Genomic DNA, 25,274 nt, shown 5'->3' with positions numbered 1-25,274 from the left:
GAAATTACAAAGATTAGGCAAATCAGGAAAGGTTTCCATGCCTTAAATGCTCTTAAAGACTTCAATCTTACCGTCCCCCTGTAGCCCTTTGAGGCCTATAGTAGAACAGGTCCGCCAGACAACATCGTTACAGTTATACATGCTCTAGTACCATCGTGTGAAATATTTCAACTCCCTATACCTCAATAATACTGTCAGAACCCTACTTATAATAATATGTATGAACAGGGGTGCAGCTGTGTACTTTCTGAGGTGCATAAGACACATTTTTAGGCCAAACCCGCACACAGGCACCCTCTCAAGGTTTACCGTGTTCATATGTGCAGATCTCACTTATTTATGGACTTATATAATACAAGACTTGTATTAAAGACTTTTACAGGCTTTTGGAATAACTTACCGACTGTCTTTAAACCATTTTGAAAAGCCTTTTTTCTTCCAAACAACATTTAATCCTTCTCCGTCGTCCGTTTTCCGTTTTCCGTTTTGTTTTTTTGTCGTCAGGTGACGATTCTAAGGAAAACTGATGTAGCGTTCTCGAACGCGCCTTTTGTGTGTGTGTGTGTGTGTGTGTGTGTGTGTGTGTGTGTGTGTGTGTGTGTGTGTGTGTGTGTGTGTGGAAAAGGGTGGGGGGCAGGAGGAGGGGAGGTGAAGGAGCACAGGGACACCTAATCAGCACCGTGACTCTGTTATTGATCATATCATTTACACAGCTGTTAAATGCAGAGAATGCGACTGGAGAAATAATTTCTCCATATCACTTTGCGCCCCCTGTGGGTCGCCCCTATGCATTGCATATACTGCATACCTCCTTTTTGCGCCACTGTGTATGAAGGTAACCCTTAAGAGTACACTACCCCACAAAGAAATTGAAAACCATTTTCTGTATCTACATATTATGCTGGATACAGAAACACGATGGAGTACAGTTTGTTGTTAGTGCTTTCTACGTGACTTTTGCGAACCCCTTAGAGGAAGGATACAGCGCTCTGTGACACGTTGAATGATTTATACGTAAATGTAAATCCTCTGGTTTTATATGGGAAAGACTTATTGCTCTATTTTACCGGCTTTAAAAAGCAGTTGGCAGTCGGGAGCACCAGCGCTCCGGCAGGTCAGAATTAAATGTACCTGATCTCTATTACTTGTTAGTTTAATTTAGAATTCCTACGGGCCTAACAACATAAAACTGAGTATTATACTAGATTAAATCAGCGGCTTAAATCAAAACTTGCAAATAAAACGACAACAACACAGTCAGAGCCGGCGAGTCATAGGCGACATATGCGGCTGCATAGGGCCCTCTGACCACCAGGGGGCCCCCAAGCTCACCTACATCTGTGATGAAACTTTGTCCTTTTTTAACATGCCAGTGTCCTAAAAGAAAGAAGAAACTATTCCACCTCTTCATATTTGTACAATTGTAACAATACTAATTTAATGAGTAGGCCACTTGCTGACTGTCAGCGTGAATTTAGGTAGTTTGGGCACGCATGCGCATCGGCAGTGCTCCAGGCGACCTGATGGTCCGTCAATTTTAGTTGTTTGTGGGAGAAGCTACGAAACAGAAAGGTGTCAGAAAGGAGCTGTCCCTGTGAGGCAGAGAGGAGGGAAAGGAGAAGATTAGAGGAAGAAAAAAGACAAGGGTATGTTTCCATGAGTAATTACAAGTTTAGTTTGTAACAGCTCCAAACGTACTTAGCTATTGCTAGCCGGCTAATTATGGTATTTATCATGACACTGTGTCAAAAACAACCTTTCGGCCTGTGTCAGCGTCCTCAGTGTGTTACTAGTTAATATACATTTAGCTTGGATCTTATCATCATGGTCCTGGGTTTATGACCCAGCATTTATAATTTTAGGACTTTAATTTTTCAATTTATATTGCTAATGTTACTGTTTGATTCCTAGTTTATTGTGCGTTTGCAGTTTTGAATTTTTGTCTTATTCTGCTAATTCCTGGTTGGTTTCATTGTTTCTATCCTCAGGCTTCTTACTTTTCTGAGATCTGTTCTTGGCTGTTGTTCACTTTCTATTTAATCCGGTTTCAGTTCTCAGCCTTCCTGTGTTCCCGGTCGTCTGCCAATAAGTGATTGCCAGAAAATGATTGCCCATATTTAAACTGTTGTAAATGACTTGCTGACCTATAATCTGTGAAAAATATGTCAAACATTTCTCTCATGAATGATATCAAGTCATTTTGAGTGAGAAACAACATTTCTGTCACAAGGTAGAAGCTGCAATCAGTTTTTGGCAGCGATTTTTATATATTCTTTATTTATCAGGGTAAAAACTGTGATTGGTCAGATTTTAAAGAGAAATCTGGCCAAGAGGGCAGCAGAAATCAGAACAAATATAACATTACACTCTATAAAGATATTTTAAGTGACCAAAGAGGACTGGATTTATTATAATGTACGTGCAATAATGCAGAGTTATAAACATACTTGAAAAACAGGTCATTTCTTCATTTTATATTTAAGCTCTTCATAAATCCTATTGACTACACTCTATTCACCAATATAAGCACAGACATTACACATAAAAGCACATAGAAACATCGAAAATCACTTTATGGCAGCCGATCACTTTGTTCTCCTGTTAAGTGGATTCAGTCCTGGTCTCTGTTCCTTGTTCTGTAGTTTAAGTCCTCCTCTTGTCTAGTTATGATCTCGTGCTCTAGTGTAGGTGTTGTACTCCCTCAGTGTGTCTGCTTCCCTGTGTCCTCAAGTCAGTATTTGTTTCCATGTCTACTTCCTGTTTTACTTTGTATCATATTTAGTTTTACTCCCCTTGTCTTGTTCCGCTGTGCTCCCAGGTGTGTCCTCTCTCCCTGATGACCTCGTGTGTGTATCATCTGTGTCCTCCTGTTCTTGGTCACATTGTCTCACTTAGGTGTGTTTCCTGGTTCAGAGTTTCCCTGAGTATTCCTAGTGGTTGACCTATTAGCACCGGGTGAGTTTTCTGGTTTTCTTGTATCTGATGTGCATCCAGAAACAAAGTTGTGTATTTCTGAGTTCATGCTTTGCCTCCTGAGTCCTGTGTTTGGGTCCTTATCCTGCCTGCCACACTGAAGAATCATGACTCTTATATGTCAGAGTTGTTCAATAGTTACAAAGTTCAGTGGACGGGACAAGCTAGCTGGGCATACCTTGGTTTTATTCATGCATGTTCAGACATAACTGTGCATTTGTGAGCTGTGGTGGTTTATCCTGGTTCAATCACTGTTCCTGTGGTGACAGCGTTTTGTTTTCTTCACGCTGTGGTCAGGTTTCATGGATAGACTAGTGGACCTCACTTTTATGTTCCATTTGTGCTCTTGGGGTGCCACCATGCCATTTTGTGGTATAGCAGTGTAATAACATTTACAGCACTGGGCCCAATTGTTGACCACTTGTGTTTGATATTATTCTGTTGATGCTCAGCAATTCTGTATGCTGCATAATTATTATTTATATATTACAAATGGTTTATTTACTAGTCTATAATTAGGTACATTTGCACAGTTATGCAAAAATCTCCATCTATTGGATGAAAACAATCCAACATGTCCAGAAGCAGGTCAAACACCCTAAATCACATATTTCTTAAAAAAATCTATGCCCTCTAGATTGGATATGGAAAGCATGCAGCTATGCCATGGACATAGTATTACAATGTGTATCATATTGAAATACATTGTTTTTCAGTGGGCTGAGACTGAAACAGCAATGCATCCCAAAAAATTAATATTCAACTTCAGCCTTTCAGCATTAAGAGAAGCTCTATCAGTCTTGGACCACAAAAGGATTCAAAATGTGCTACTTCAGTCTGGAGTGAAATTAAGTTTCAATGAGCTAGAAGCCATATTGAATGATTGTCCTATTACAAAAATCTCAGACAATCCTAATGATCTTGAATACTTGACACCAAATCCTATCATCTTGCTAAAAGGCAAGCCGGCTTTACCACCTGGACTTTTTGAATAAGGTGACTTGTATATCAAATGACGCTGGAAGCAAGTTCAATTTTTCACAGATCTCTTCTGGCACCGATGGATTAAAGGATATATACTACTGTTACAGGAACAACTGTGGTCAAAGGAGAAGATATTTGCTGTAGGAGATTTTGTCATTGTGGCCGACTCCACTGCCCCTCGAGGATCTTAGTTGTAGACCTTCCTGACACACAAGTCTGTTAACATACTGTAGCGACCGGTCACAAAGATTTGTCTTCTGTCTTCTGGAAGCTGTGTGAATAAAGACTGATTAGAACTCAGATTTCTATTTGGGTTACTGGATTATACATATTTTAGACTTGGAATTGGCTCCAATTTTTGTATAATATTGAATTATGTTAGTTTACAGTAACAATTAGGGGCTGGTGTGTTGTTGCCAGTATGTATGGATTTGTCTTAGGAAGGTAAGTGTATCTGAAGTATCTGCAGCCATAATAAAAGCTGGTCAAATTCTCTAAAGACTGAGGCTCAAAAGTAATTGGACAGTCATCAGTTTCATAGCCAGGCCAGGCCTGTTCTCTCTTTATTCCCTGACAGATTAACCAGAAGGAGTTGAATCCAAGCATTGAACTTGTATTTGGTAGCTGAACTCTCAATGAGGATTACAGATTCAACAATATATTTTGATTGACTCATATGCCTCACAGTGGTGTGATCCACACCCTCTCTCCTTTGCTTTGCAAGCTTGTCAGATATCAGTCTTTACTTTGAGATGGCCTGACATTTATCTAACCAAATCTCTGTGCTGCAGCAGGAAGAGTTCTTCTTTAATGGACACCTTTGTTTTATGCCACTCAACATACCGTTCACTCATCCATTCACACACCCTCACCACCTCATGGGTTTCTTTTCCTCTTTCATGTGATAATAAATTAGTGGTGACCTGGTTTGCAACAAATTTGACTGCTAAATAGAGTAAATCATAATTAGGGTTATATCCAGACTGCATTGTGGTAGCTTCATCATCTTCTGGTTGCTTTTTTGTGCTTCAGTCTTCCCAACTTTTCTGTCATGTCCTGGGCCGTTGGCCCAGCGTTTTGTGTTAATAGTTTATTTCCTGAGTGTGTCCTCCCCAGTATGTTGTCATGTTCCCAGTGTTGTGACTCGTCTGCGTGTTCCTTGGTTTATCACTTCCTGTTTTATTCTGTCAGTATGATTTCCCTGTGCTTCGTGTCTAGTTTTGCTTCCCCCCCGTGTGATTAGTTTCATTTGCCTCACCTGTGTTCCCACCTGTTTCCTCTTCCCTCATTAGCCCCTTGTGTATTTAAGTCCTGTGTTTTCCATGCCTGTTGTCGCGTCGTTGATGTTTTGTGCCCGCATGTTCCTGTGTTCCCTGTGCCTGCCCTTCGTCTCCCTGTGCCTCCCTTCCAAGGTTTTTGTATTTGTGTTTCCCCGTTGAAATAAATCCCCTTTTTAGTTATGTTTGCTTCTGGAGTCCTTCATGTGAGTCCTTCCTCGTCCGTTTCCTCCCCGGCCATGACAGAACGACGCGACCATTACAAAACCCCCTCCGGCTCCAATTTTTTCGACGGCACTCGTCTAGCGCTGGGGGGCCCGGCGTCTTTGAACAGTCCCCGTCATCGTCACTCACCTGCCTCCCCTTTCGCTGATCCCTCCCTTCCTCGGCAGCCGCGGAGGAGAGGGAGTTCCCGGCAGCAACGGCGGAAGGCACCCCGAGACCCGAGCGGTATAACGCCGCGGACCGCTTCACCACTTCACACCCAATCCTCCGTTTCCGTGAGTAACACTGGCTTCAACGCTACTATGCCTGCGGACAATTATTCCCGTCACCCCCCTGCCTTTCCCCTCCCTGAGGTGGCAAAGCAGACCATTATCTGTTGGGTGGATTCACTGGTTATGGACCTTCTGGCTGACCCATGTGAGCAGGAACAGCAACAGCTCACGGCCCAGCTGCAAGGGCTAGTCGATGATTACCCTTGGTTATTTGGCTCTCTGCATGGGTTAGTGCAGGATTTCTTAACCTCCACCCTTCACCTACAGCAGTCCCCAGTGTCAGCTCATTCTCAGTCCCCAGTGTCAGCGCATTCTCAGTGCCCGGTGTCAGCTGTGGCTCAGTCTCAGTCTCCCCAGTCAGCTGTGCCTCAGGCTGCTTCCACGCAGTCAGCTCCTCTCCCTAGCTCGCAGTCAGTCTCCTCGCAGTCAGTCTCCTCGCAGTCAGTCTCCTCGCAGTCAGTCTCCTCGCAGTCAGTCTCCTCGCAGTCAGTCTCCCCTAGCTCGCAGTTAGCTCTAACGCCCTTAGCTCCTGCTCTCTCTAGCTCGCAGTCTGCTCTTTCTGTCTCCCGGCCTGCTTCCACGCGGCCAGTTTTGACGTACTCAGGCCCCTCTAGCCTTCAGTCGGTTTCCCTAATGTCTGTTCACCCTAGCACTCTGTCAGTTCCTCCAGTGTCAGTTCCTCCAGTGTCAGTTCCTCCAGTGTCAGTTCCTCCAGTGTCAGCTCCTCCTCAGTCGCAGTGTTCCCAGTCAGCTGTAGCTCCAGCTCCTCCTCAGTCGCAGTGTTCCCAGACAGATGTAGCTCCAGCTCCTCCTCAGTCGCAGTGTTCCCAGTCAGCTGTAGCTCCAGCTCCTCCTCAGTCGCAGTGTTCCCAGTCAGCTGTAGCTCCAGCTCCTCCTCAGTCGCAGTGTTCCCAGTCAGCTGTAGCTCCAGCTCCTCCTCAGTCGCAGTGTTCCCAGTCAGCTGTAGCTCCAGCTCCTCCTCAGTCGCAGTGTTCCCAGTCAGCTGTAGCTCCAGCTCCTCCTCAGTCGCAGTCTCAGACCCCTCAGTTAGCTCCAGCTCCCTCTGCTCACCCTGCTCCCGCTCCCTTGGCTCCAGCTCCCCCTGCACCCGTACCTGTTCCGCGGGTGGGGGCAGCCACGGACGGGCTGACCTCTGCACCCGTACCTGTTCCGCGGGTGGGGGCAGCCACGGACGGGCTGACCTCTGCACCCGTACCTGTTCCGCGGGTGGGGGCAGCCACGGACGGGCTGACCTCTGCACCCGTACCTGTTCCGCGGGTGGGGGCAGCCACGGACGGGCTGACCTCTGCACCCGTACCTGTTCCGCGGGTGGGGGCAGCCACGGACGGGCTGACCTCTGCACCCGTTCCTGTTCCGCGGGTGGGGGCAGCCACGGACGGGCTGACCTCTGCACCCGTTCCTGTTCCGCGGGTGGGGGCAACCAGGTCCAAGCCTTCGCATCGGTTTTCTGTGTTAGCTGCAGCAGCAGGGTCTCAGTCAGCTCTAGCTCCAGTCGCTCTCCCTCGCCTTCAGTCAGCTCCAGTAACTCTTCCTCGGTCCCCAGTGTCAGCTGTTTCAGTGCCCTCTCAGTCAGTTCCCTCAGCCCCTGTCTTAGTTCCTTCGGTTTTGGTCCCAGTTCCCTCAGCTCCTGCTCCTTCTGTAGCTCCAGTAGTGTCAGCTCCCTCTCAGGCCCCAGTGTCAGCTAGCTCTCGGTCTGTTTCCACGCAGCCAGATCTCCCTAGCTCTCGGTCTGTTTCCACGCAGCCAGATCTCCCTAGCTCTCGGTCTGTTTCCACGCAGCCAGATCTCCCTAGCTCTCGGTCTGTTTCCACGCAGTCTGCTCTCTCTCGCTCGCGGTCTGTTTCCACGCAGTCTGCTCTCTCTCGCTCCCGGCCTGCTTCCACGCAGCCAGTCGTCTCCCGGCCTGCTTCCACGCAGCCAGTCGTCTCCCGGCCTGCTTCCACGCAGCCAGGCGTCTCCCGGCCTGCTTCCACGCAGCCAGTCGTCTCCCGGCCTGCTTCCACGCAGCCAGTCGTCTCCCGGCCTGCTTCCACGCAGCCAGTCGTCTCCCGGCCTGCTTCCACGCAGCCAGTCGTCTCCCGGCCTGCTTCCACGCAGCCAGTCGTCTCCCGGCCTGCTTCCACGCAGCCAGTCGTCTCCCGGCCTGCTTCCACGCAGCCAGTCGTCTCCCGGCCTGCTTCCACGCAGTCCCCTGCACCTCGGCTATTCCTCGAGCAGCCCCTGCTGCTCAATAAAGCAGCAGTGTGCCCTGTTCCGCGGTCCCAGCCTACGCATCCGGTGCCTCACTATGTAGGCCCCGTTCAGCCCATGGGCTCAGCTCACTCCAAGCCGATGGGGGTCTCCGCTCATTCCGAGCCGATGGGGGTCTCCGCTCAGTCCGAGCACTCCGCGCCAGAGGGCCCCGCTCAGTCCGAGCCGATGGGGGTCTCCGCTCAGTCCGAGCCAGGGGGTCCCGCTCAGTCCGAGCCGATGGGGGTCTCCGCTCAGTCCGAGCGCTCCGCGCCAGAGGGTCCCGCTCAGTCCGAGCGCTCCGCGCCAGAGGGTCCCGCTCAGTCCGAGCCGATGGGGGTCTCCGCTCAGTCCGAGCGCTCCGCGCCAGAGGGTCCCGCTCAGTCCAAGCCGATGGGGGTCTCCGCTCATTCCGAGCCGATGGGGGTCTCCGCTCAGTCCGAGCGCTCCGCGCCAGAGGGCCCCGCTCAGTCCGAGCCCATGGGGGTCTCCGCTCAGTCCGAGCCAGGGGGTCCCGCTCAGTCCGAGCCGATGGGGGTCTCCGCACAGTCCGAGCGCTCCGCGCCAGAGGGTCCCGCTCAGTCCGAGCGCTCCGCGCCAGAGGGTCCCGCTCAGTCCGCGCCAGAGGGTCCCGCTCAGTCCGAGCGCTCCGCGCCAGAGGGTCCCGCTCAGTCCGAGCCGATGGGGGTCTCCGCTCAGTCCGAGCGCTCCGCGCCAGAGGGTCCCGCTCAGTCCGAGCCGATGGGGGTCTCCGCTCAGTCCGAGCCAGGGGGTCCCGCTCAGTCCGAGCACTCCGCGCCAGAGGGTCCCGCTCAGTCCGAGCCGATGGGGGTCTCCGCTCAGTCCGAGCGCTCCGCGCCGGAGAGTCCTGCTCAGTCCGAGCCGCCAGGGGGTCCCGCTCAGTCCGAGTCTTCGGAGTGTTCCGCTCAGTCCGAGCCGCCAGGGGGTCCCGCTCAGTCCGAGCCGCCGGAGTCTTCGGAGTGTTCCGCTCAGTCCGAGCCGCCGGAGTCTTCGGAGTGTTCTGCTCAGTCCGAGCCGCCAGGGGGTCCCGCTCGGTTCGGACCTTCCGAGTTTCCTGTGTCCTTGACCGCCCTGGGCTCAGGGGAGTCCGGGCATGTTGCGGCTCTGGTGTGTCTTCGTCGTCGCCGCCGCCGCCGCTGGGAGCGCGGTCGGCCTCCAGTGTCTTCTCCTCGTCTCCGCCGCCGCCGCTGGGAGCGCGGTCGGCCTCCAGTGTCTTCTCCTCGTCTCCGCCGCCGCCGCTGGGAGCGCGGTCGGCCTCCAGTGTCTTCTCCTCGTCTCCGCCGCCGCCGCTGGGAGCGCGGTCGGCCTCCAGTGTCTTCTCCTCGTCTCCGCCGCCGCCGTTGGGAGCGCGGTCGGCCTCCGGTGCCTGCTCCCCGTCGCCGCCGCCGCTGGGAGCGCGGTCGGCCTCCGGTGCCTGCTCCCCGTCGCCGCCGCCGCTGGGAGCGCGGTCGGCCTCCAGTGTCTTCTCCTCGTCTCCGCCGCCGCCGCTGGGAGCGCGGTCGGCCTCCGGTGCCTGCTCCCCGTCGCCGCCGCCGCTGGGAGCGCGGTCGGCCTCCAGTGATTCCTCCTCGTCCTCGTCGCCGCCGCCACTGGGAGCGCGGTCGGCCTCCCTCGTTGGGACTTTGCTTTGTGGCCCCTTAGCCCCTGCGGCCTCCTGAACTGTGTGTTTTTTGTTTTGGATTTCCCACTGTCTCCCCTGAACTGTGGACTGTTTTTTCCCCTGCTGTTTTTGTTTTGTCATAGCTCCTGAACTGTTCCTTGTTTTGACCCCCTGTTTTGGTCATTGGAGCTCTCCGGCCTTGTGCTGTCGCTTTTTATTTCATCCGGTTGTTTTTTGTTTTCTCATCCCCATGTTTTGCTCTGGTTTTTGGACTGTTATTCCGCTTGTGCCATTGCTTTTCTTTGTTCTGTTCCTTTTGCTTATTGTTTTTTGCCCTTGTGCTCTACCCTTACTCCAGTGCTTCCTTGTGTTTTTGGGTTTGTTCCTGACTTTGTTTGCTCCCTGTCTGTTTTTGTTTCGGGCCCTCCTTCCTGGTCCCCCGCCTCCCGCCCTTGTCTGGTTTTGTTTCTGGTTTTGGCCGTCGGGGGCCGGCCTTTGAGGGGGGGGTACTGTCATGTCCTGGGCCGTTGGCCCAGCGTTTTGTGTTAATAGTTTATTTCCTGAGTGTGTCCTCCCCAGTATGTTGTCATGTTCCCAGTGTTGTGACTCGTCTGCGTGTTCCTTGGTTTATCACTTCCTGTTTTATTCTGTCAGTATGATTTCCCTGTGCTTCGTGTCTAGTTTTGCTTCCCCCCCGTGTGATTAGTTTCATTTGCCTCACCTGTGTTCCCACCTGTTTCCTCTTCCCTCATTAGCCCCTTGTGTATTTAAGTCCTGTGTTTTCCATGCCTGTTGTCGCGTCGTTGATGTTTTGTGCCCGCATGTTCCTGTGTTCCCTGTGCCTGCCCTTCGTCTCCCTGTGCCTCCCTTCCAAGGTTTTTGTATTTGTGTTTCCCCGTTGAAATAAATCCCCTTTTTAGTTATGTTTGCTTCTGGAGTCCTTCATGTGAGTCCTTCCTCGTCCGTTTCCTCCCCGGCCATGACATTTTCCTAATCGACATTTATAGTGGCAAGAGCTCTGTGCACAATTGAAATCAGCAGAATTCACTGAATTTCAGTTTTGAAGTGGGTTGGTTCTTGGCCAGAAAAATCCTGGAAACACCCCTGGTTGACTGCAAATATCTACTGAAGTGCCACTGAGCAGGACACTGAAACTAGAGTCTCATGATTTCTGATTAATTCATGTCTAATTAGCACTGAAGTTAGAAATGATATGTTTATCCTGCAAGGGTTAAAGCCATTGTTATACCTGCATACTGTGGTGGTGATTGCAGCCATGCTCGTAGTGTTTCTCCTCCACTAATTCTTAGCTGCAAAGGCGCACACGAGCTCCACTGTGACACTCTTTTGCAGGGATGCGTGGGTGGGGCTGATGCACCAGAAGCTGACCAACTTGTGCCCCGTAAAATGAAAAGTAATTTGAAAGTTTAAGCACTCGTTATCTTATTTTCTGTTTAAAATTTTCAGCTAATTTTTTTTGTATATGCGTGTCACTCCAGGAAACTCAGGTTCAGAGAGGCCCAGGAGGGATCCTAATCAGATGCCCAAGCCACCTCAGCTGGCTCCTCTTGACGTGCAGCCAGCTGAGGTGGCTCCTCTTGACGTGGAGGAGCAGCAGCTCTACTCTGAGCCCCTCCTGAATGGCAGCACTAAGGGAGAGGCCAGCTACCCTTCGGAGGAAGCTCATTGCTGCCGCTTGCATTTGCGATCTTATTCTTTTGGTCACTACCCAAAGCTCGTGGCCATAGGTGAGGGTAGGGACATAGATCGACCGGTAAATCGACAGCTTTGCTTTAACACTCAGCTCCCTCTTCACCACGACAGACTGGTGCAACGTCCGCATCACTGCAGATGCAGCCCCGATCCGTCTGTCGATCTCCCAGGCGAACAAGACCACGAGATATTTGAACTCGTCCACCTGGGGAAGGAAGTCAGCCCTGAGCTGGAGAGGGCACTCCACCCTTTTCCGACCTCAGACTTAGAGGTGCTGATTCTCATACCAGCCGCTTCACACTCGGCTGCAAACTGTTCCACTTCAAATAAACAAGTCCTCTGCAAATGATCAGTTAACTGCAGATAAGCCTGTGGTTTATAGACTTTTAATAAAGATGCATGAATCATATGGAAATTAAATCAAACTTCTTTGAACATTCTGGTAGGAATGGGACCTATAAGGCACATTTGTGGATTAGTCATTAGCTCACTGCATACAGTAGATGCTACATATATATTTTTTAATAGAATAGAATAGAAGGACTCTTGCCCTTTGGCCTTGGGGGCTCCGTCTGGGGTATCCCTCATTCCTCCTCTGGGGTGTGCACGCAGTTGCCATCAAGATGTGTGGCCTCAGGTCTTCTGAGCTCCTAGTGGGCTGTGGATGGCCTGGGTCAATTCCTATTCGCCTCTGGATCGCGGGGGGGGGGGGGGTGGGGGCATGGTTACAGTTTCTTACCCTCATTGGGTACATTCCATGACAGAGGCGCATACACACACATTACTGCCACAGCAAAATTGTGTGTATGTGTGTATATGTATATGCATATGTATAGATATGTGAATGTATGTATGTATATCTTCAAGTATTTTTTCTTTCCTTTCTTCCCTCTGTTTCTCTTTCCCCCCTCCTTTTTTTTTCTTCTCTCCTTTTTTTTAATCCCTCTTTTCTATCCCTTTCCTTATTGCCTGTCAGGCCTAGCATAAATAACTAAATAAAAATAAAAATACATACATTAACAAGAATAGCCTATAGAAAACTTATAGAGCTGCTCTTGTAAAAGGAAATATGTTTGGTACATCAGTCCATTCGGATCATCATTCCAATTGCGAAAAATGCCAGACCTGACAGGCTTAAAAAAAAAAAAGAATAGAATAGAATAGAATAGTGTTTTATTGTCACTGAAAAAACAATGCTAAGAACAATGTTAAAACAGTGAAATGCAGTTTAGCATCCTCCCTAAAGTATGTCCTCACATGGAGATAATAGCTTTATTTTACAGCATAAAACAATAAGCTCATCATTGTTTAAGAAATTATGAACAGAATGAATTGTAAGGTGAAGAAAAGTCTAAATGTAATGTGTCCGTATGATGGCGTAGGATCTCAGGAGGCTAATATGACTGCTAGTTCTTCATATGTACATGTATGCATTTTAAGGACTTGCATAAAAAAAGAATAAACTATGCAATCAAAATATCTTTTTCAATGTTTATTTTTAAACAGGATACAACAATTAAATGAAAGTTAAACATAACGGCTGCTGGTCTAATGGTTGTGAAACAGAAGCTCCTCTGCTGAGTTTTGGAGATGAAGAGGACCTCAGGAAGAAGCTGCTATTGATGTGTCTACATAGGCAGGTCAGTTTGTGGTTGATGTAACTGTATTTTATTTTGCTGGTTTTCCAAATTGGGTGTGATGATTTTAGGTTTGATAGGACTTTATAGTCAATTTCAATCTAATTCAGTTCAATTTATATAGTGCCAATTCACAACAGCTGTCTTATATTGTAAGGCAAAAAACACTAAAATATTAGAGAGAAAACCCCAACAATCAAGTGATCCCCTATGAGCAAGCACTTGGCAACAGGAAGGAAAAACTCCCTTTTAACAGGAAGAAACCTCCGGCAGAACCAGGCTCAGGGAGGAGTGACGGGTTGGGGGGTGAGTGGAGAGAGAAATTAAAAAAATATGAAATCATAGGAAGACAGGAGAAAACACACCTGATGGGAGAGAAAATACAAATGTTAATGACATGCAGGAGTGATATGAACACACTGGGAGTGAAAGACAGTGCTCGGTGCATCAAGTCCCTGAATCCAAACTGGGAGCTGTTTCCACAGGAGAGGAGACTGAAAGCTGAAGGCTCTGCCTCCAATTCTACTGCAGGAACTTCAGGAAGCTAAAAAAAGACAATACTACTATTAGAGATGCCAATACTACTAAACCTACTACTACTACTACTTCTACTGCTACTACTACTACTTCTAATTCTACATTTTATTTATAGGTACCTTTCAAGACAATATTCATTTAAATAAATGCTAAAATTGTCCAACAGGGGGCTAGACCTCTAGCTTTGTGGGTACGGTTGGTGCTCTTTGAGGAATTTTGAGTCAACTGGAGGAATATCTGGGAGCTTTTAGAAGAGAAAAGTAATGTAATGTTACATTAAAGGCAATTTCCTGTTAAAATCCTGGACAATTCTGAGACCCCAAAGATTTGAGCAGTAGTGTGTATTGTATGCATGTATGTGATGAGGATTTAGTTTCAAAGATCAGAATTTTTGAACTCTGTCTTTCAGGAAAACTTGAGTTGAAGTGTTTGAAGGCTGATAGCAAACTGTCCCTAACAAGTCCACTTTATTGCATGCTCATTTTCTGTGATTAGTGGTGCATAGGTGTTTAAGAAGTGCATGTTGTTGATGCTTATTAATCTGTCATGCTTATTAGTGGCTCATGCTTGCTTAAAGCCTATGTCTGTACTTGACCACAGAGGCAGAGCATCATTCAATCCTGCCAGCTGCCTCTCTTGGCAGCATTTTGAGGATGACAGACTCCACTTTCTCTGCAGGAAGACAGCTCATAACTTTTTAACAGTCTCTCCCTGTACTGATGCTCCTGTATCATCTGCTCTAATCAATAATCACAGTGCAATCTACACCACAGCTCAAAAGTTTGAAGTCAATTAGAAAGGTTCAGTTTTCTGAATGAAATTTGGCTTTATGTTAACACTAAACCAACCATTAATGTAAAGAAATATATAATTGCTTCATTGTGAGACTGATCCTAAATTCTGAATAACACTGCATGAAAAGTGGGTTTTTCAACAGTTTCTTGTATGTAATATTGACGCGCGCCTTGAGTTTTAGGGCTCTCAGCAGGAGGCTTTGGCCAGAACAGTAAACTGTAGGGAAACTGCCGTGAACTCTCTGTGTCAGTGCTCCCTCAGCTCCCCCCTCTCCTCAGGTCTAGGGCAGACTTTCATATGTAAGGGAGGTTTCTGTGAGTCATACAAATGCAAATCAACTACTCACCAGGGGTCACCAGTACTCACCAGTGGTCTACCCCTCCCAAGTTGTAACCAACATATTTTTATTTCTACAGCAAAACATTCAAACAAGACTAATCTCACAAGAAATCATTCTAATTTATAAATTTGAATTATCTAGTTGGAAATATATTTTTGGAAGTTTTCAGCTTTTGTCCTTTTTTCCAATAAGGCTGTGAGCTTCTGTCTGTGAGCTTCTGTCTGTGAGCCATTGTCATGGAGTTTTTTGTGAACCCTGAACTTTAGTGGACTGAGGGAGATAAACAAAGGCTATATCTAAGCATTATTTTCATTGAAAAGCATACTCAGTTTTCAGTCTAATTCACTGTAACAAAAAGTCTGTCACACCATCATCCTCTCCTGTGCAGTGGCTTCCCAGCTAGCATTGAACATTCAGACAACATCCCATGAACGCTGCTATAAACTGTTAGAATAGATAAACATGTAACTGTTTTTCTATGTATCACAATGTGTTCATCATAAACATGCACATGACCATCAGATTGTAAGCACAAAACATACTCACACACACCCGGACCCTCCAGGTGAGGAAAGCAGGTAACGCCTGTTTCCTGACGTCACACACACATACACACACCCCCACACACTTACGTGACGCTAAAATAAAAGCACCGGCAGGAAGAAAGAAGTCAGACTCTCTTTCAGAGGCACGTGAGTGTTAGCTGACTGAGACTCTCCCTGCAGGTAAAAAGACCAACTACGGGTTTCTGTGTCTTTAACCTAAGGTGGCTTTAACCTAAGGTGATTAGGCCTCCTTGAACGTGTCCTTTTTTCTGTTTTCTTACCTGTGAGAGACGTCTCACTGGGAAAAAATGGAGATGGGAACGCAGGAGTAGAAAATTAACAGTTAAAGAACTCTGCGTAGAGCGTGATCTTAGCGGAGTTTTGAGCGGCAGAACAGCTGATGCCCTAATTAATGGAGTGGCGGTTTTGGGACCACCTCCATGTGTTGTTACTTGTGATACCTCATCTCTCAATGCCCTTTTTTCAGGCAAATTTATAAGCGCTGAAAATCTCTGACCCAGATCTGGACTCCTGCCCTCCGATCAGACATCGTCCGGACCAGAATGATCGTTGGTGCATCGAGATGACAGATGTTACAACTGCAGCCTGACGGGTCATTGGTGAACTGAATGTCCACAACTGGTGAATGGAACGTGGACTAACCAGACTGTGTCACACTGATCGGAGAGGAGGACTTCAGACAAGTCAGATGAGGGCAAGTTGCTTGATCAGCAGAGAAGGGAAGTCAGATAACACCCACACACACACACACACACACACACCACTCACTCATTACTGGCATCTAACACACACACAGCACTAGCACAACCACCTGAACCACAAACGAAGAAGCAAATGATGGCCTTTTTAGGCCTGTGTAATTATTGCAGAGCATGGATCCCTTTGCGTGCAAGCAGTATGTGCAGCAGCACTCGCTATGTAGGCCTCCAGAGAACTGGTGCTTTTCCACTCACTTACACTTGAGGTGCTGCTCGTACAGAGTAAAATGACATTCTTATCTCCAGCCAGACACCGGAGCTGCATAGCGCTCCTGTTATCGCAACCACACATAACTATAGAGGGCTGCATCACTCTAAACCCAGCCACTCTGCTACCAACGCCACATGACGGCGACCCTCATGACTGCAAAGTGCTGACGGAACAAAACAGCAAGCCCAGCTTAGACTTGCAAGATGAACCACTGGCGAAAGGCCACGTTGTGTTTGTGGACGGCTCAAGCGGGAAAAATGATAAAGCAAAACAGAAACGGGCTACGCTATAGTCACCAATACCACCATAATCAAAGCGGAGAAACTGCCCTCACACCTCTCTGCTCAAGCAGCCGAGTTAATCGCATTAACCGAAGCATGCAAGCATCATGCAGGTAAAGAAGTCACGTTTTACACTGACAGCCAGTATGCCTTTTCTGCTGTATGTTCGTTTGCAGCACAGTGGGCGAGAAGGGGAATGCTGACCTCTACAGGGAAGCCAGTAAAACATGCTGAACTGTTTAAAAAAACCTATTAACGGCCATAAAACTACCATCAGCCCTGGCCATTTGTAAATGCGCGGCACACAAAACAGGCACAGACTTGATAGTATTGGGAAACAGCTATGCTGACAAAGCAGCAAAGCTGGCCGCAAGTGGTAAATATGGCACCTCAGCAATTACACGACAATTGTGGAACGCTTGTGACCCGAAGTGCTCCATGAGATGCAGCAGCAAGCAAAATTGAAGTGGAACAACTTCCTAGGTCACTATTCAAAACAGCAGCCATATTGATACATGCTTTAACACATGTATCAACAGGGGGGGATAGTAAGTAAGACCTATATGTATTGCTTAGTCGTAAAACCTAGGGGTACAGCTAAAAAAATCACTGTTCTTATCATCCGCAAGAGCGTAGGACTCGTTGAAAGAACGAATGGTACAGTAAAAAAATAGACTAAGGAAATGTATGGCAGAAACGGGAAGGCCCTGGGTAGAATGCATAGACTTAGTAAAAACATACATGCATGTGACCCCCAACAACACAGGGATAACCCCCTATTAGGCATTGTTTGGCTGACCTTTTAGACTCCTGGTGTACACAGAATAACAACAAGCAGAGGAAGAGACAGACTTGAGTGATCGGATGAGAAAGTTGTTCCAAAGCAAAAATGTTGTTGATACAAATAAACTGCCGGAAGGCTCTTCTGCTTCTCCACAGGAACATCCAGTAGCGGTGGGAGACTGGGTCCTGGTCAGAGTGATCAAGAAGAAGTGCTGGAACCAACCCCAGTGGGACGGACCCTACAAAGTACCACTGACCACGCCAACTGCAGTCAAAATAGCAGAGAGATCCACGTGGATCCACCTCAGCCAGTGCAAAAGGATTGAGCCAACCAACGCTGAGTAGGGGATGGAAGTCAGGGTACAAAGGGGGGGGGTGAGCCCTAGGCCACCTTCGTCTCAAACCCGTGAAGAAAACAACTGAATCCCCCACTAAATAGGGATGGCTCGTTCACATGCAATGACCACGTGGAACTGGATCTGCACCCTGGGCGCACTGATGACCATCGCGACTGCAACACAAGAGTTGAGCACCTTTCGTGCAATGGTGATGCAGAACAGAGTGGTTTTGGACTTGCTGGCCGCCCCGCAAGGAGGAGTATACACCCTGCAGCAGTATATGGAACAGCAGACACCTGGAGGGAGTCAGGACTGGCTCTCTTGGCTGACTACTGGAGCTTGGTGGCAAGCCCTGCTGAAAGTCTTAGGGCCACCAGGGGTCAATCTGTTACTGTTTTGTTTATTTTTCAGTTGTATTGTTCCATGTTTAAGGAAAATGATGACGAATGTTTTCCTTTCAGCTTTCTATCAGTGTACCCTTGTGCAGGGTGGGCAGGAGGGTGAAACAGAAGACCAAATATGAAACCCCCATTGAAAATGAGAGACCAAGTGATGGGGGTGGATGTAAACTGGTTTTCAAACTAATGTTTAAAATTTGCAAATGTATGTAGGTGCTTCCCCGAGTGAGACGTACTAGCAGTGGCTGCCGTGAGCGGCGGGGCCGTTGAGGAATTTTCCTGTCTTGAAAGAATAGAAAGTGACTTTGGGTCAAAAGAAGGATAGACAGCCGCATGACAGGTTTTTCACCTCAACCTCATTCAGGATTGTATGTGCTATGTTCATGATAAACAGGGAGGAATTGTTAGAATAGATAAACATGTAACTGTTTTTCTATGTATCACAATGTGTTCATCATAAACATGCACATGACCATCAGATTGTAAGCACAAAACATACTCACACACACCCAGACCCTCCAGGTGAGGAAAGCAGGTAACGCCTGTTTCCTGACGTCACACACACATACACACACCCCCACACACTTACGTGACGCTAAAATAAAAGCACCGGCAGGAAGAAAGAAGTCAGACTCTCTTTCAGAGGCACGTGAGTGTTAGCTGACTGAGACTCTCCCTGCAGGTAAAAAATCAACTACGGGTTTCTGTGTCTTTCTTTATTTAACGGTGGTCCGAACCTAACACTCACCTCGGGACCTGTATTCACCTGCTAAGATTAGCAGCCCTAAGTAGGCCTGCAGGTCAATCTCATCCATCTTTTTCCAGCTGTCTCCATATTTGCGAAAACCCTCCAGATTTGTCATCTCCAGGATTATTTTTTCTGTTGCTGGTGTGATAAACAGGTAGAATGTAGAGACAATGTCATGGGCATGAGAAACGGCACACCTTGTCGGTCCTGGGGTCATCTTTATGACGTTTTGTTCTGCATGCCTGCCGTGTTGGTCATATGCTGCTAAGGACCATGCTATTTTGCCATTTTTTGAAAGGAAAGTCTTTCTTTCAGCTTTAGGGTTTTCTTCTTCTTCTGAAGATGATTCATCATGCTCTGGGTTGTATTCCTCCCCATCTTCTTCGGATACATCCTCCACTTCCTCTTCTGAATCAGAGTTGTCTTGCTGGACATCTGAGAAAATCAGCTCTATAGCCTCTTCAACGTTATAAGGCACACTCATGGCTTCAGCACAGACAGAATTCGGGATCCTGTTATCTGCAGCACCTTTATAACCTCTGGAAATAAACAGGTGGTCTTTTGAAGTCTGCGAGAACACCTCCTGATTTGCCTTGTTTACTTCTGCTACTGATTGATCTGAGATACAACTAAACCACTGTAACATTCTGTGGTTTCTAAATAACTCTGTGACCTTGATTTCAACTCTATTTGCCTCACGGGTCATTTTGACCCGAAGACCACCTTTGTAACTTTTTTTGTACAGCTTACATGGAAATGTGAATAAAAGCAACATTTCACTTTTTCTACTGTTGGGGCCAATCTAGGAAAAGTCATAAAATTTCAAGTTAAAAAAATAGCATTTAGTGGATTTTTGGGTTTTTTTTAACACAGTGGCGGGTCATTTTGACCCGAGGACAACAGGAGGGTTAACCCTTGTGCTCCCACTGCGTTTGAATTCACGAGAATGTGTCCGGGGCACGAAGGACCCCCTCTGCAATGGGGACTCGCAAACGCGTGATACATACGTGGGTCTCAGGTGGGGTCGAACCGACCCCCTGACAGAGTGAATCTCCATAGTGCTGCTTAGACCCTGTGTGTGTGTGTGTGTGTGTGTGTGTGTGTGTGTGTGTGTGTGTGTGTGTGTGTTTATCACTAACACGGGGCCGAGGCATATTGGGCAGTGGCGCACTGGCCACGTGTGTGTGTGTGTGTGTGTGTGCGTGCGTGTTTATCACTAACACGGGGCCGAGGCGTATTGGGCAGTGGCGCACCGGCCACGTGTGTGTGTGTGTGTGTGTGTGTGTGTGTGTGCGTGTTTATCACTAATACGGGGCCGAGGCGTATTGGGCAGTGGCGCACTGGCCACGTGTGCGTGCGTGCGTGCGTGCGTGCGTGCGTTTATCACTGACACGGGGCCGAGGCGCAGTTTGGACAGTAGACCACGGCGCACTTGCCGCACACGTGCACGCGACAGCCGCAACACAGAGTCTTGGTCTTGGCGTCCCTGCTCCTCGGGCACATGCGACATCTCTTCCTCCTCGCCTCGTACGACGCCTCGGACTCGCCGCCGCGCCTGCCGTCGCGCGACGACCCTGTCGCGTTGTCGCTTTTGCCGTCGCCGTCGCCGCCGTCGCCCCTCTCCCTCACCTTCGTCCCCTCTCTGGCGGCGGCTGCGTCGGCCGCCAGCTCTTTGCCCAGCTGTTCCAGGAACAGCCTGCGTTTGTTGCGCTTGCCCGGCATCCAGGCGGGATTCAGCTCCCTCCACAGCACGAAGGCGTTGTACGCGGACACGTCCACCATGTTGTGAAAGAGGGCCAGGGGCCAGCGAGTCGTCCTTCTCCTGCAACTGTACGTGCCCAACACCTTGTCCAGGTTGTCCACGCCTCCCTTGGTGCGATTGTAGTGGAGCACCGCCAGGGGCTTCCCGTCCGCTCGCCCGCTCAGCCCCGGGGCGCGCACGTGCTGCTCGTGCTTGGTGAGGATCAGCACTTTCTTGTTGCGCTTGGCCAGGTAGGAGACCACGGCGGCGGCGGGAGGCTCCGCGGTCGACGAGAACGCGAATCGCGACGACGGCACCGGTCTGCCCTTGACTTCGAGCAGTCGCCTGGGGATCTCGGCCCTGTTCGCGCGCAAGGTCCCCAGCGAGGTGAGGCCCCTTTGGAAGAACAGCCTCCTGACCAGCTCGTACGACGTGAAGAAGTTGTCGAAGGTGACGTTGCGGCCCGGTCCCAGTCCCTCGGTCAGCTCGAGCACCACTCTGGATGCCAGGTTTTTCTCGGGAGGACCTCGCTTGTCGCATTTCCCGGTGTACGCCAGCATCTTCCACGCGTAGCTGGACTTGGCGTCGCACGCCACCCACAGCTTGATCCCGTACCTGGCCGGCTTGCTGGGCATGTATTGCTTGAAGGGACATCGACCTGGGGTGAGGGGGTGGAGGTGGGGTGTAGAATAGGAGTTTTTCTTTTTCTTTTTTTTTTCCTCCTTTTTTTTTGGGGTAGCGCTTCATTACGCGTAAAACCTTGCACACCGCGTCAAACACCGCCTCTGTAAAGTACACACGCACACCGCACACGCACACCGCACGCACACACACACAACGCGCACACAACGCACCTTTGAAGGGAACCAGCCTCTCGTCCACCGTGACCTCGGGTCCGTGCTCGTACAGGAGCGGCAGCCTCTCACACCACGTGTCCCACACTTCCCTGATGGGTGCCAGCTTGTCGTGCCCGGCGGCCAGGCGCCTGGCCTCTCTGGTGTCGCGATCGTCAAATCGCAGGTCCGCGGAGTGCGCGCGGAACGTCTTGAGGGGCATGGTCGCGCGAAATATCGAGCGACCGGTCTCCGCGTGCCACAGGCTCTTGCACGCCTCGCCCCTCGACCTGTACATGCTGGCGAGGATCAGCAGTCCCACGTATGCGCGAAACTCGGCTCGACCCATGGGTCGCCAGCCGTCGATCCCCCTCCCCGCCCCGGCCCTCCTGCCGGCCTCCAAGTTCGTCATCGCGATCACCCGGTCCTCGAGTTGGGGTTCAAAGTACGCCAGGAACGCCGAAGCCGTCGAGTTTTGCGACATGGCGTCGCGGGCGCGCTCCGTGGGACCCGGGTTCGACGAAGACGACGAGACGCGCCGCTGCCGTCGCGAGGAATGATGCCGGCGATCGGAGGAGAACGGAGTCGATCTCCACGTAACCGTCCCTCGATTCGACGCCATCATCGATTCCTCTTCCTCCTCCTCCTCCATGTCGCGATCTCTCTCCTCATCATTCCCTCCGGCACCTTCCTCTTCTTCTTCTTCTTCTTCGTCTTCTTCTTCTTCTGTATCGTAATCTCCTTCATCATCATCCTCATCCTCCCTGTCGCAATCTCCCTCCGTGTCACGATATCTCTCCTCATCCTGCCCTCTGGCACCCTCTACCCCTTCTTCTTCTTCTTCTTCTTCTTCTTCTTCTTCTTCTGTATCGTAATCTCCCTCATCATCATCCTCATCCTCCATGTTGCAAACTCCCTTTGTGTCACAATATCTCTCCTCATCCTGGCCTCTGGCACCCTCTACCCCTTCTTCTTCTTCTTCTTCTTCTTCTTCTTCTGTATCGTAATCTCCCTCATCATCATCCTCCTCCTCCATGTCGCGTTCTCCCTCTTCATCCTGCCGTCCGCTCTCCTTATTCTCTTCTTCTTCTTCTTCTTCTTCTTCTTCTTCAGTATCGTAATCTCCCTCTTCATAGTACCCTCCGTCCCCGGCCCGGTCCTCGCTGGTAGACTGCGGTCCGCAACTCCGACCCGAGGAGGAACCCCGATCGTCCAAGGTGGCATTGCCACGAGACGACATGATCGCCGTGATTGCCTCAGCTAGCCGAGGCGACAGGATCGCAGCATCCGGCGGCGGTGGCTGCGGCGGCGGTGGCTGCGGCGGCGGCGGCGGTGGCGTCGCACGCCGGTAATCGGACGCTCGCGTTTGCGACATGACCTGACTTTCCTCTGCCTGCTGTGTCGACGGTCACGGTCCTTTACAATTCGCGTGACACCGCTTTGTTTGTTTTAGTGTGTTGTTTGTTTTGCAGTGACGGAAGCAAAACTCGGCTTGGGGCTATCGCTTTGCAAAGTCCGCGCTCGGTGGTGCGCGGTTTTTTGGGCGGTTTTGGGGTTTTTTTGTTTGTTTGTTTTTTTATCTCAATCGCTATCGAGTGTGGTTGTTTGGCGATGGTGATGATGATGATGATGATGATGATGATGGTGATGATGATGGCGATCGTAGCTTCGCGCCGTGTCACCTCATCGATAAACAAAGCCGGCCAACCCCACGAGTGCGATTTTTTTTTTTTTATCGCAATCGCGATCGAGCGGTTGTTTGGCGATGCTGAAGTCGATGACGATGGCAATCGTGATCGCGATCCCCGGGTTCGCGTCGTCGAGTCCTCGACCTGCCATTGCAGCGGCCTTTGCGTAGCCTCGCTTTCGGTCCGGTCTGGTCCGGTCTCGTGTGCTTGAGTGTGTCTGTGTCTGTGTGTATGAGTGTCCGTGTGTGTGTGTGTGTGTGTGTGTCTGTGTGAGTGTGTGCGTTTGTGTGTGCGAGTGTGTGTCTGTGTGTGCATGCGTGCGTGCGTGCGTGTCTGTGTGTGCGCGCGAGTGTCCCCGTCACACGCGGTGCAATGACTATCACTGGCCACTGGGGGGGCAGGGGCAATAGCACGCATGCCATGAATGTCGCCGGCCACAGGGGGTCCCGTTGAGCTGGGAGACCTGGGGTCACCTCGACCCCGCCGCTGCCATTGTTAGGCCTGGGGTCACCTCGACCCCCCACCACCGCCGCCATTGCTAGGCCTGGGGTCACCTCGACCCCTCACCATCACCGCCATTGTTAGGCCTGGGGTCACCTCGACCCCCCACCACCGCCGCCATTGCTACGCCTGGGGTCACCTCGACCCCCCACCGCGGCCATTGTTAGGCCTGGGGTCACCTCGACCCCCCACCGCCGCCATTGTTAGGCCTGGGGTCACCTCGACCCCACCACCGCAGGGGAGGTCACGCTGAGCCGGGAGTCGTGGGGTCCCTGGGACCCCCGCCACCGCCGCCGCCACTGGGACGACTGGGGTCCCCTCGACCCCACCGCCGCCACCGCCACCCCAACTACGGGCAGTCAGGAGGCCTGGGGTCCCCTCGACCCCCAAGCCTCAGTGGGACGGGGGGACGAGTCCGGGTGACCCCTTGCGGGGAGCACGAGGGTTAAAACCTTGCTTATAAAAAAAAGTATTATAAAACAAAGTGGCTTTCTCCAAAACACAATACACTTTTTTGTTTGTTTTTCCTTCCTAAGGTAACTTTGGCAATGAAGTTGTCTATACAGATGTTAGAGTGATAAGAAATACCAAATGAAACCAAACCAACTCAGGAAAATCAGCTCTGACCTTGAGCCTGAAGTGGATCAGTGGTTAAGATGGATGGATACTTAAACCAACGTCAAACAGCAAGAAAATATAACTGTTTTGTTTGTTGTTGTTGTTTTTGTTTGCTTTTTGCATTGAGCTTTGATTTTGGTTTATTGTTGTAATTAGTCAAACATTTTGCAACCAACTCATCTAACATGGGTAACAAGGATGAGCAATTTTGTTATTACCATGAACTGAGAGAAACTGCAAACCCCTGGTCACTTTTGACCTCAAGATGGAGACAAAAGTCCTCATATTTTATAGTGTTTTCTATGTTGAAGGTAGCTTCAATCAGTTATACCCCCCCCCCCCCACAAAAAAACAAAACTTATATATTGCTCAAAGATGACATAAGTATAATTTTTAATGATGGGTTGAAGGATTGTTGTGATTTTTATTTCCTAGATGCTACTACATGTTTTTGAATAACAGATCTTGTAATAAAAAGCATTTTTGTGAATTTACAACACTTCCCCATTTTAATATGGTGGTTATTTTTGTTTTTTTGTTTTAGATACTAAATTTGTACTGTACATAGCACTGTACTGTACTGTATACTGTAACTCTGCATATGATTTTTTTTTTTAATCATTAAGTCAAATTTATGGTAATATAATCATATGTCTTTCCCTTTCATTCTATCAGTGTATCTCTGAGCTGCATTGTATTTTTGTAGACAAAAATAAACACCCAACTCTGTTACTGTGTCTGAAGAAGAGACAGTGAGTGGTCTAAACGCGCTCCATCACTCATTTGGTTTTCATGTCTAATGTGAAACTTCCTGTTAGATTCAATCAACTAACTCTGACTATGTTGCTGAATCTACCATGCAGGGCAAGGAAAAAAAAAGATCTTTAATGGTGCGTATTTATATATATACTTATTAGGGGTGGGACTTGATTAAAAAAAATAATCTAATTAATTAAGAGCTTTGTAATTAATTAATCGTAATTAATGAATCAATATACATAAGCTTAAACTTCAAAATTTTGTCTACTACACAGACCAAGGAAGGGCGGAAGTGTTCCTGTGATAAGCAAACTCCTGAAATTAAAGTTAAAAGCATCATAACGGGATAGTTTTATTCAACATTAATGTCTCACTTAATATAGTTGGAAATTAATCATTCACTCAGCTGTATTCCTTGATGTTTAAA

At 49.1% G+C, this 25,274-nt stretch overlaps 1 protein-coding gene and 1 long non-coding RNA gene across 4 annotated transcripts; one reads left to right on the top strand and one right to left on the bottom strand.

The window, feature by feature from the left end:
- Window positions 1–1,342: 1,342 nt before the first annotated feature.
- On the top strand, window positions 1,343–18,462 carry LOC115800115 (uncharacterized). 3 transcript variants are annotated; one of them, XR_004021640.1, is made up of 4 exons: window positions 1,343–1,646; window positions 2,819–2,955; window positions 12,822–12,955; window positions 15,691–18,462. It is a non-coding gene; the product is annotated as an uncharacterized LOC115800115 (long non-coding RNA). The 3 variants fall into 3 exon arrangements; XR_004021642.1 differs by having other exon boundaries at window positions 15,657–18,462; XR_004021641.1 differs by lacking the exon at window positions 2,819–2,955.
- Window positions 18,463–20,090: 1,628 nt separating this feature from the next.
- LOC115800706 (piggyBac transposable element-derived protein 4-like) lies at window positions 20,091–21,933 on the bottom strand. The gene is made up of 2 exons (XM_030758203.1): window positions 21,303–21,933; window positions 20,091–21,106 (listed from the first exon to the last, which is right to left on the bottom strand). Exons 1-2 carry the CDS (start codon window positions 21,931–21,933, stop codon window positions 20,091–20,093), a joined length of 1,647 nt encoding a protein of 548 aa, XP_030614063.1.
- Between the last annotated feature and the right edge of the window lie 3,341 nt (window positions 21,934–25,274).

The sequence above is a fragment of the Archocentrus centrarchus genome, chromosome 21 (genome assembly GCF_007364275.1).
Source record: "Archocentrus centrarchus isolate MPI-CPG fArcCen1 chromosome 21, fArcCen1, whole genome shotgun sequence".
Lineage (NCBI taxonomy): Eukaryota > Metazoa > Chordata > Actinopteri > Cichliformes > Cichlidae > Archocentrus > Archocentrus centrarchus.
This window is presented reverse-complemented; position numbering and strand designations above follow the sequence as displayed.